Source organism: Dryas octopetala, chromosome 5, assembly GCF_963921425.1.
Source record: "Dryas octopetala chromosome 5, drDryOcto1.1, whole genome shotgun sequence".
In the NCBI taxonomy this organism is placed as follows: domain Eukaryota; kingdom Viridiplantae; phylum Streptophyta; class Magnoliopsida; order Rosales; family Rosaceae; genus Dryas; species Dryas octopetala.
In genome coordinates this window covers 13,493,750-13,505,806 of record NC_141370.1, presented here as the reverse complement: position 1 = coordinate 13,505,806, position 12,057 = coordinate 13,493,750, and the positions used below count along the sequence as shown (strand labels likewise).

At 36.6% G+C, this 12,057-nt stretch overlaps 1 protein-coding gene across 1 annotated transcript; it reads right to left on the bottom strand.

The window, feature by feature from the left end:
- Positions 1-3,926: 3,926 nt before the first annotated feature.
- Positions 3,927-7,032, bottom strand: LOC147284516 (L-ascorbate oxidase homolog). The gene is made up of 8 exons (XM_086242811.1): positions 6,827-7,032; positions 6,630-6,739; positions 5,786-6,056; positions 5,501-5,597; positions 5,046-5,391; positions 4,577-4,942; positions 4,418-4,496; positions 3,927-4,306 (listed from the first exon to the last, which is right to left on the bottom strand). Exons 1-8 carry the CDS (start codon positions 6,971-6,973, stop codon positions 4,103-4,105), a joined length of 1,620 nt encoding a protein of 539 aa, XP_086098937.1. The 5' UTR covers positions 6,974-7,032; the 3' UTR covers positions 3,927-4,102.
- Between the last annotated feature and the right edge of the window lie 5,025 nt (positions 7,033-12,057).

The window sequence follows — 12,057 nt, the reverse complement described above, 5'->3', positions numbered from 1 at the left end:
AATGTCATGTAAGTTGCCACATAAGGTGGTATGAAATTATGGTATAAAAATGTGGTATATGTAGCACTACTGATACAGTTTGTGTCATTGGGGTATTGAATTCATGATCTATCCTAATTTAGTCATTTCCCCACTCCTTCCTTACCGTCTAGGCTAGCTTGAGGGCAAAGACACCACCTTTTACATACAAGACCTATCTAATTTGTTTGATTATAACAGAATATGCATGGATTTGCTAATTATTGACCAAAAGAAATTGTAGTAAACTAGCAAATAGGATTCAAGTACAAGGATATTCTCTTCTTGCCTTCAAGTTTAAATAAATTAGCATTAATCTAACACACACACACACGTTGCCCTTAATAATTTGAGAAAGTGGGAAGTTAACCTTTAGAATATTATTGATTTTGTTTTAATTACAGTATAGAAGAATATATCTTATGAGAAAGACTTACCTGAAACGGGGATACCACAGTTGGTATATATCCCCCTCTCTCTATCTCTCTCCTTTTTTTTTTTTCTCTCTCCCTCTCTCTCTCTCTCTCTCTCTCTCTCTCTCTCTCTCTCTCTCTCTCTCTCTCTCTCTCCTCTCCTTTTGCTCTCTTTCTCTCACTTCCGTTACATAAGCCTACCCCTATCACAGGGGCATGCAAGTTATTCTCATATCTTATAGATCTCAATCCCCAACTCTCGTCGCCAAGTATTGGGCGGTCGCTACTTCTACTGGTCCCTACCTCCCGACCAGTCACCTTCGTCAAACTTCTAGGACTTTTGGCAATGGTGATTGGATCGTGGTTGCTAACGCGATTCAGTCGCTATTTCAATGAAAGATGTGTGCTTCGGCACGGGTGTTCGCACCTCCATCTTCCTCAGTTCTCTTTTGTTCTTTGGTGCCTCACTGGCTCCTCTTGGTGGTTGTAGGTTCTGTTCGATGCCAATGTAATGAGATATTGGAGCTTGTGTGAGCTTCTTTGCTCCTCCCATTCCACAATGGTCTTTTCTTGCCACGGCTATTTATTTTTATCTGTTTTAGAAGTTTTCAGTTTTTGTATTTTGCTTTACCTTTATTTGTCATGTTTTCATATCCTCTCTCTATGAGTTAGATTTGATTGAATTCTGTAATTTTCTTTGGAATTTTCCCTGCAATGAAAGTATCATTTCGACCAAAAAAAAAGAGATTAGAATGCTACCCTATTCTAGCTGCTAGTTGACTTTACATATTAAGATCTAGCTATTTGGACACTAAACTGTTAATTTGATTGTGATGAAAATTGACTCTTAACATTATAAGAAGACATTTTCGTGTAAGTAGGAACACCCTCTATAGACTATAGTCCAAAATCCAAATAGTACCACGAGTTTAAAGTCAAAAGAAAGCTTATTTGATGGGCAAGTCGACTTTTAGAGTACAATTGGCCATGGATCCCAAGGACAGATCTCATAGGGAAAACAACATCATTTTTTTAATTTTAATTTCCTTAAAAATAATTTTTTTGGGGCATATAGGGAACACAGGAGTTAAATTACACATGGCACATGCAATTCAATTCCAACACACGTGACATTCAGTTCTCATCATGTGCCTATGATATGGGATTTCAATTTTGGTGAGTCCAATCATATTCTTTGTCAATGTTTCTTAACCCTCTTCAACATTCATACCTCTTCTGGTAAGACATAGGCTTGCATTTAGCGCCCAGCAATAACTTCTCCTCCTCCTCTGTCTCAGAAGCTAGGTTCTTGCTGCCAAAGACTCACAACTCACAAGGTTAGTAATTGTATTTTCATCTCTTGCCATAAACCTTATATTTTGATACAATGCACCTCATTTTATAGAAATTTCATTGTTTGTTTAGCAGAAGCTTTCAAATATTTCTTATTGTCTCAACTCAGTCTTTTTCAGACATTTTATTAAGTATCTTGTCTCCATTATTAATAAAAAAGTTTCAAAGAAATAATTAGGTTAAGCCCACTATGAAATATATATATATATATATATATATTTTCTTGAAAATGGAATAGTGGATTACTTATGGATGTTACCCAATCAATTTGGGCTACGCTATTGCTAGGATGAACAGGCAGTTTAGCCATATATAGCTACAGTTTGGCACTTTGGCCCATTAACTTGTTCATGTGCAGCCAAGATGGAAGCCCAACTTTATTTTCTGCCCATCAAATGGTTGGAACCTGTGCCACACCCTTGGATGATCCGCTAGGCTGACCCGACTCACCTTGTTTTTTTTTGAATCTTTCTATTACTCGCTTAGAACAAAACTTGAACTTAAATATACTCTTCTCCATGAACTCCGATTGGGGTAAAGCTCATGAATGACACAATTTTGATTTTAATACTCATATCCAATAATCACTTATATATGATACTAGATGTACCACACATCTCTACTTGTACAATCTAATGGAAATTACATTAGGAGAAGGAGAAATTATTCTATATAACCGCTATATTGACACGTAGTATAACCAGTCTATTTGTTATAATATGAGTGGATGTTATTAATACTATACCCTACTAATATAAACACATCGTCTAGTAATACCGTTATATGTTGGATTAGTTATACCATATGGCAGTATATCGGTTATACCTATAATTTTTCTAGGAAAAAAAAGCGTGGTATGAGAGAGAATGCAGAGTCTGTGGTTTAGAGAAAATGTATGTAGAAAAAGGGTAATGTGTAATTTTTAGATTATTATTATATTTGTTTAAAGTAGTAATGATATAGTTAACATTTAGTGGATAAGCGATCGACAAAAAAATTCTCTTATGGTGCGTTTGAATGAAGTAATTTGAAACTTCTAAGAAATTCACAAATGACGGAATTAAAAATGACGTGATTTAAAATTTTAGAATTTGTAAATTCTCTTATTTGGATAAATGTAATCATAATGGAATTTAAATACGAAATTTATAGTAGTTTTATAAAAGAGTGATGGTGATGGTGGCAACAATAAAAATGATGCTTTTGGTGAGTTGATGATGGTAATAGGGGTGATGGCCCATGAGTGGTGAGAGAAATGGTAGTGGCAAAAATTGGGGTATTGGAGGTGGCGGCAACGGCAACATTGGCGGTGGTGGTGGTGGCACTAGTGATGGAGGCGGCAGTGGCGGTGTCAGTGTCGGTGGTGGTGGTACTGGTGGCGGTGTCGTGGTGGTGGTGGCAGTGTCAGTGGTGGCAGTAGTGGCGGCTGTGGTGGTGGCGGCGGAGGTGGTGTCGGTGGTGGCAGCGGGCGGTGGTAGTGGTGGTGGCGGTGTCAGTGGTGGTGGTGATGGTGACGGTGGCGGCGGTGGCGGTCGTAGTGGTGGCAGAGGTGGTGGTGGCGGCGGAAGTGGTGTAGGTGGTTGTGGTGGTGATGGTGGCGGCGTAGGTGGCAGTGGCGGTGGCAGTGGTGGTGACGGTGGTGGTGATGGTAACTGCGGCATGGTGGTAGTGTTGGTGGTATTGTAATTAATTGGCAAGGTGATGGGTGAACACGACCTTTTTTTTTATTCATAAAAATTGGAATTTTGAAAATGACACCAATTTAAATGGAATTTAAATTTGGAATTTACAATCTTCAAATCCCAAGTTTTTTTCCACATAGAATTTACAAAATTCTATAATTATAGATCCAAACAAGGAAATTAGAGCATGTAATTTCTTAAATGCTGAGTTTTGTTTAAATTCAAAGTTTTTTTTCTCCATCCAAACGCACCATTAATGATATGGATTTGATAGAGAAATTATATAAATATACTGAGTCAAATCAGACAACAAATACCAAATGTAATGTATGGCAGATGTCTGAATTTTTTTCTTTTCCTAGTCATAATACTACTCTAATCCTATGAGTTCCTAACTTCCTATTAAGAACCACTGACTTTTGCATATTGGATCAGGACTTTCAAAGTGATCACATAATCGTACAACACAAAGGAAAATTCATGTAAAATTGGAATAATACAGTTAAGAAAAAAAACTTTAAATATGAATCTTCTTTTTCTTTTTTCTTTTTCTCCTTGACTTTTGCTCAAATCTGCCCTCAGTTTAGTCAAACCCTCATGACTTAAGAAACAGACTCCAAATAACAGATGGTCATCCTAAGTGTGTCGTCCTATAGCTTTGCCACACAGCAGAGCATTTGAAGGAATGCCATATTCATTAGCAAGGCTGTGGACTGGATCCCAAACCCTGAGATAGAACTGTTGTCCAAGATACTGCCTTTCCCATATAGCAGACCTCAAGTTCCACATACCTTGGTTGTCTAGTGACACCAATATAGTGGTCCAAGAGTTTGGATACACCTTCAAGAAAACACAATACATATTAATTAAAACAAAAGTAAAGCCAATATGAAATGCCTACAAGTAACTAAGTAAATTAAGCATATACCATCATTCACAGCCTTTGTTTACCTGAGCCGTATGTCTAGTAAGAGCATCTACTAGATTGTACCTTGTTCTCTTGGCTGTTGTCCACTGTCCGTAACCATAACTGCATTCGATCAAACAATAAAGATTATAAGCCTACCCATCTCACCAAAAAATAAGCACAAGAAAGCACATTTGACTTACCCAACAACCCAGAAATCATAACCATCTAGATGCAGAGACTGGATGGCGTTCTCGTTGTTTTGGAAAATAATTTCAAGGAAGTCATGGTGTGAGACTTGCATAACAGGGGTAGCTACGAATGCAGAACCACCAGAGGGAATGGTTTGGATGGAATCTAGGCTGTAGACTCCAGGGATGTTAAAATAATCAGCAAGCTTTAGAGGGGTATCAGGGTTAACATAAGAGACCCTGTTAAATGCATAACGCTGCTTCTCATTTATTAAAGGTGCCGAATTGGCCAATATAATCGTCTTTGTTGGTGTTATCTTTCCGTAATGGTATGAGCCCTGAGGGTTGGGCCTGGCTGCACTTGCTGTCAAATTCCACCTGCAGGAAAAACCAAGTTCAAAAGGATCAATCTAAATCATTATAATCAAAAGTCCAACAATTCCAAGGCTCATTTTTTGTGTTGAACCTTCTTAAAATATACCTGTAAGTTCTGGCCTGCTTCATAGACCAGTGGATTTGGTAAGTAGGACCAGCAGGCACTGGCCCAGAAACCAGGGTGTGAGAGTTCGTGTAGTGCAGCACTGCAGTTGCTGTAAGGACACGCCTAGTAAATCGCGTGGATGCAACAATGTAGTAATCCTTTGGAGGCTGATTTAAGGTTACAAGGACAGCCACCGATTGGCCAACATGTACATCAAGTGAGTCATATATATTTTGAACTGTGTGAGATCCTTCAACTTCAACTAACTTCAATGCATGGCCCTGAATCCTGAAGTTTAATGAGGTTGACAAGCCCACATTTGAGAACCTGAACATATATGTTTTCCCTGAAATCATAACAAGAAAAGCGTGGTTGAACATTTTTCATTTGGGAACTAAGAATGGTCCAATCCAAGTGTTCAAGATATCCTTTGAGGAATCAAGATTGAGCATTACCTTGATCACCACTGAAGGTGGTATTAGCCTGGCCATTTATAAGGACACCATCGGGAAAAGGAAGAGATTTTCCTAAGTCCAAAGATTGCTGTAATGCCTGAAAACATCAAAACCAAATTTTAACCAGAATAGCCATGAAAAATTGTTTATCAAACACCTGCAGAGCAGTAAGGGTTGACAGTACCAGTAGAAACTACTCACAGCAATATCATCTGATTAATAAATTTCAACAATTTAACAAAATCACAAGTAGAATGATATTAATCACAGTCATATGTTTCTTACCTTATGGCTGGTCTTGAACCAGTCACCAACAAGTAAAGTGAAATCTCCATCAGGGTTTGGAAAAGGGATTGGGATCCGAGGTCTCTCATAGATATTGATCCCTCCAAACGCTCCAGCAGCTCTGTGCAATTGAGTTGATGGAAAATATGTGAAGGAACCTATCTGATCCTTGGTCTGAAACTTGTAGGTGTAGTTTGAGTTTGGAGGGATGGGGCAATTGGTTCCCAATACCCCATCTTGCCATGAGTTCTTCCTCTGCTTAATCCCATTCCTGGTTGCGCCAAGAAAACTTCTTATTATGCATATATCATTAGACTGAATGCCACAAACAAAGATTCACACATTGAAAATGCAAGGAACAGAAATGAAGATGTGAGATACTATATAACAATATGATTCTTTGCTCCATTTCTACAAAATTAAACCATTGCAGAAGCTACAAGTGAGCAAGCAAATCCATGCTCCAACTATGTAAAATCCTAAATGAAGAGGTACTAAATGTTCTGTTTGGTGGCAAAGTAAATGTAGGGGAAAACATATGAATCAATAGAATATATTTCTCATTAATTAAAATCTAGGACACAAGTAAGCGTAATGCATTGTCCTAAAATTTCTTAGAAGGTTGACATATATTAAGGAGAAATATGCCCTTAAAGGCCACCAGCAAGGAATTCTTCAGTGCTTCATGCTTGTAAATAAACTTATATAAATAAAGAACAAAATGACTAAAGGCATTTGAGCTATAATAAACTGGGAATGAGAACCCTGAGCTGAGAATGAGCTTAACATCAAAGGAAAAAAAAAAATAGAAAGGAATATGAAGTGGAAAGAAAGGTGAGCTCACCATGTCAAGAGAAATGGTTGGTCCAGCTTGTTAATGAGGTTGAGGATAATGTTGTTATTGGTCACCACATCAAGTCTAGGGCCAGGAAATTGACCATTGATAAGGATAACCTTCAAACACCAAAACCCCAATCTTTAGAAATCCAAGAGCCCCCAAAAAAATAGAAGTTGAGAGTACAAAAATGGCAAAAGACCAACCTGTTGGGGAACACCCAGAGGAGAAAGAGTCCCATAAGTCACAGTCCAAGTGTAATACCTATATGGGTCATCTGCTTTCACCACAGAAACACTGAAAACAGCCAGAACCCCACAAACCAAGTGGAGCAACAAGCCTGCCTTCTCCATTGTCCCTGCAAAATGCCACTTGCTCAAAAAAACCACAGATTTGGGTTTCTTTTTCTTTTTCTTTTTTTCTTTGGGTCACATTGGATGAGTGGCAGTTAGTGACAGTCTTTTATAGCAGCAGCGCGGGAAAAAGTGCTTCACCAAATATGTCCCCATTGCTCTATTTTTTATTAAAGAGCAATAGTGCTTTTCAAAAATAAAGCCGGTTTTCAAGGCATCAAAGCCATCACTGTTTCTCTAGTATTGGGCGCTATTAGTAGCCTATTACGCGTTTCCGCGTGATGATAATAATTATAATTTGCTTAGAATGAAAGCATTTATACCATCATTCCTGAGTAAAAGTGAAAATTAATGTCCTTTAATTGCGCCTTTGATGCTGAAATTTAATTACCTTTTCCTTTGTCTTTGTTTATCTCTTTTTCTTTTGTTGACTCTTAAATATGAAACTCCTTATAGGTGGGAATATTTATGGCTACAGTTATATTAAATTAATGAATGTTAAAGTTTATGCATGGCTGCATTTAATAAGAAAACAAAATACTTGTTCAAACGAATTGAATGTAACCTACTTCTCAATTGATGAAAACCCTTATAACTCGGCAAGATCTTATTTAGGTAAAGACGAGATACATCCTGTTTGTGGAGAAATCCACCTGGATTCTCCAGACCAATTATATACTCACACGTAGCCTAACAAAGTCTTATGTGGCACGTTGATTCAACGGTTGACTTGGTCAAACACATCATTTCAGCTCAGCAATATCTTGCTCTGACCCCACTATCACACTTCGAGCCGAGCATAACTCAACCACTGGACATTTGACTGACCCAATGGATTGCCCCAAAATTATTCAACTCGGCTCGGTATTGTATGACATCTTCTTGATCTGATCTGTCGAAGTAATTTGACCTTATGCTTGGAGAATCTACAGATTGACATATATACGGCTCGACTCAAATATCCTACTCTCACCGCCTTACTAGAAGATTTAGATATTATTCTCAACTACACTCAAGTGTTTGTGACCTAGCACTCTTGATCTTTGATATACTAGCTTCAGTTGGGACACTTATGGCTACCAACTATCACTAAGTCATGCTTGCATTCAATGCTGTTTTGCTGAGTAGTTATGCATGGCTCTGTTCAAAGCCAACGACGTGGCCTCATCTCCATCGCCCAACTACATGCAGGTAAATATCTCACTTACCTCTTCTCTGCATATATATATATATATAACTAACAAACACAAGCAAAAGGTTCACAACCCTAAACACTTATACTTACCCACTTAAGAAAATAACCTAGAAATTCTTACCTTGTTATTCTAATTTCTGCCAAGTTCTTGCTTGTTCTTCCTGCAATCTCCCTCTTTGTCTGTCCATCTCTAACTTAATCATCGGAGCATAATTGGCTGGTACCACGCCGGTGCTACTTCTGTTGATCTTTGTTCATACAGGTCACACCTAGTAAAGATCTCAAGCAAGAGCTCATCCCAGATGCTCCATATCATCCACACAGAAGATCAAACAGGAAGCTAAGTCAACTATTTGGAGTTGACTCACCGATCTTTGCATCAACACATCCTATAATCATTATTGAAAGAGTAGTTCTAGAGGTGATCATAATTATTAAATAAATTCACGTATTTTACATCTATAAATGTTCAAATCTAATTACAACGTCTGAGTTTACGACAATGTTCACCAATTTTGTACCACCGACTATAACCAATTGGTTTTGTTCTTAGGTTTTTGTAGTTTTGTTAAAAAGGAATGAAACTATTTATTGGTGTCACATGTAGATGATCTGATAAAAAAACTGTTTTTATCTGACTGGCTCCATATTGTTTCTGCCATTTTCTTTTTCCATAATTCTGCAACTTTGGAAATAGCTGTAGCCTCTGCAAGGCTGTAACGCAGAAACATATATATAAATGAATTTCAAGACCAAAAAAACCCTTTTATGCTATCCACGAGCCTTCTAACCACTAACCAACCCCAACTTATTCTATCCCCTTTGTTTTCTTTTTTGGTTGATAAAGCGGCAGCAGTTGAATTAATGATGATATGCGGGCACTGCTACATGTTAACTTGATATATAGTGTTGGCTTGTTTTTAGCAAGTGTTTTAATACTAGTTGTCTATCAGATAGAGTTTAATAAAAAAAAATTTCGAAAACTATAAATTAAATACTCATATGTATAAATATGGATTATTTAATGAATAAATTTGGTGAGTAATATGCGAATAAAGTATTAGCAATTTGTCTCTATAGAAGACACAAGTAGACATGACAATAGCTAAGGCAGCAACTAGTTAGATACTGCATCTTGGCTTTTTTCAAAGTATGACATTAGCTAATGCCATTCAAAGTTTTCATGGGACTTGTCTGTCCTTCCTTAATTTGCGTCCACCTTGGCTTTTTTCAATATGCTATTTCACCAATTATGGTGCGCATGTGCATGACATACAATTGAATGCTGAGTCCAGCTCATAATTGGGTTAAGGTACAACTTGCTTCACCCAAAATGTTGAACCGACTAAGGCCATATATGGACCAATCAAACACAAGCTAGAAGCACCCAAAGCTTAGTTTAATTATGAGTCATGGTCTGACCCACCCAAGTTCCAGCCTTAGGATAATGCAGTGTATGTTACAAGTTATGGGCATGTGCTGCACAGGATTCATACCCCACTTGCTCTCTTGCATACCCCAAAAAGCTTTTAGACTTTGGGTAAGTCAACCCATTAGGAAAACAACTAGTTGAGGGCAGAGGTGAGTGGATAGAGTGATTGAGTACTGGAGGATCGACTATCCAGTGATGGTTGTTTTGGCCCCATATTTTAATCAAAGTAATTAAGCCTAAATCTTTGTATGCGTCTTGGATAATTAATTTGTTAACGAATCTTGAACGTGACTCACTATAAGAAATGTGAGCAAATTTCACTAATGATTGATTGCTATAAAAGGGGTGGTAATTGAGAACTTTAGTCCCTATTGCTCAATTGTCATTCATTTTTGTTAAAATTGAGGTACTTTAGTCTCTATTACTTAATTGGCACCCCTTTTGTAGCAACCAATAAGGGTGAGCTTTGCTTACATTTTTTGTAGTGACTGTTAATTTCTTTAATGATTGATATATAGCGTACATAGGAAAATATTATTGTCAGAGCTAAAAAATGTCATTTTCATAGCACTATGAGCTAGGGTTGTACATGCATTACATAATTTACATTTTCTCTTTTTTTTTTTTTTTTCCCTTAGTTGTGCATTACTCTAAAATCAACAGTTTAACTCTCTCTCTCTCTCTCTCTCTCTCTCTCTCTCTCTCTCTCTCTCTCTCTCTCTCTCTCTCTCTCTCTCTCTCTCCAATCAGCAATTTTAACTCTAAAATTTGCATTTTCTTATATAGTTTACATATTGATGATTTTTGTTGTTGTTAAACTAACGAAATTATCGTGGCGAAAAAAAAAAACTAACAAAATTATAAACAATATACATCATATTTAATGTTTGGCTCCTTAATTATCCTTATAAAAGTCACAATTTGAAGCAAATCAACATGTACGTTTAGATACCATGATTTTATGGTTCTACGATACTAATTGTTTTTTTTTTTTTTTTTTTGAGAATATACTTAAATACATTGTTAAAGTAGAACCACGTACATATAAAATCATCATATCTGAAAATGTTAATTTTCTTCATAATTTAACAATGTTATAATAGAATAACATTGTTCTTTTTTTTATATCCTGTCACATATTCTTTTTTCTTTTCTTTTTTTCTCTCCTGGTTATCTATCCATCCCTTAAATAGGATTTATTAGAGTGAAAGAGTTAAAAATAGTGAGGGGCACGCTAATCATGTCATCCATGTGATATCCAGTGAATGATGCATGGGCCTGGATTTTTGACCCTTGTATATGCAATCAGTAGGTATCACAGTACTCTTTAAGTAAAGATTAAAGAGACAAATAACATTAGAAAAATGGTGGTAGAATCATACATATGCTTAGGCTTACAATGAATAAGAGATTTGAATAATTGTTTCCACTGAATTGAGCTGGCGGGATTACTTGAATAAAGTCTAAGTTCAATAATTTTTCACGTTACCAAACGTCGATGTTGAACTTTATATATATATATATATATCCCATTTATATCACATTGTAGTATAGTACAGAGGTTGTTGCTAAACTTTTCTCATCATTTATCCAATATATGTGTCTGATAAAATCATAAAAGGAGAGGGGACTAGGGAAGGGTCGGACCAAATTCAGCATTGTATAAAATAAAACCATACAAATTAAAGCATGAAAGAATTGGTTGAAGCAATAAGTGACAGTAGTCCCATGTATTATGATGCTTCATCGTGATGGCATAAGAGTGTCCCACTTGTTGGGATTACTTGGGAACAACATGAACAATAAATAATGATGGAACCACAATCAGTGCAACTGGTAATAAAACAAACAACAAATACTGCATGTAGAAGAGAATAAAAGACTATGAGGAACATCCTAAATCACTTTCCAAAATTTATTTTAATGCAACAGTTTGTGTTAGAAGCTTTTAACTTGGATATTTCAGTAATATTACAATCATCAATTTAGTGGTGTAAAACGGGCTCTGTCAAACCGGTTTGACATAATAAATTAGACCCATCTGTACTTATATATGTGCCGACTCACTCAATAATCGTAGTGTGATTTCCGTTTAATAAGACCTAGCTTCGATCCTATTTTGTATTTGTGTCATGGCTTAAATGGGTCGGGTTGATATCATTTCGTAGTTTTTTCAATTCTTTTTGGGTTTAGAAATGCAAGAGGAAGTTATATGTCTCCCATGGATTCTATAGTTCATTGATATTAGGAATTTAGGATAGAGTGAAGAGTGAAAAATATTAAATTCGAATATTATCATATGTAAAATAAAAAAAAGCCATGTCTAGACAAGAATTAGGAATTATTGACCAAAAGAAAAAAACAAAGACAAGAATTAGGATGACGAATTCAATGGGTTGGGGTCATGAAATCATACTTGGGCCCAACAAGAGATAAGCCTTCTCCTCTTCTTTTTTT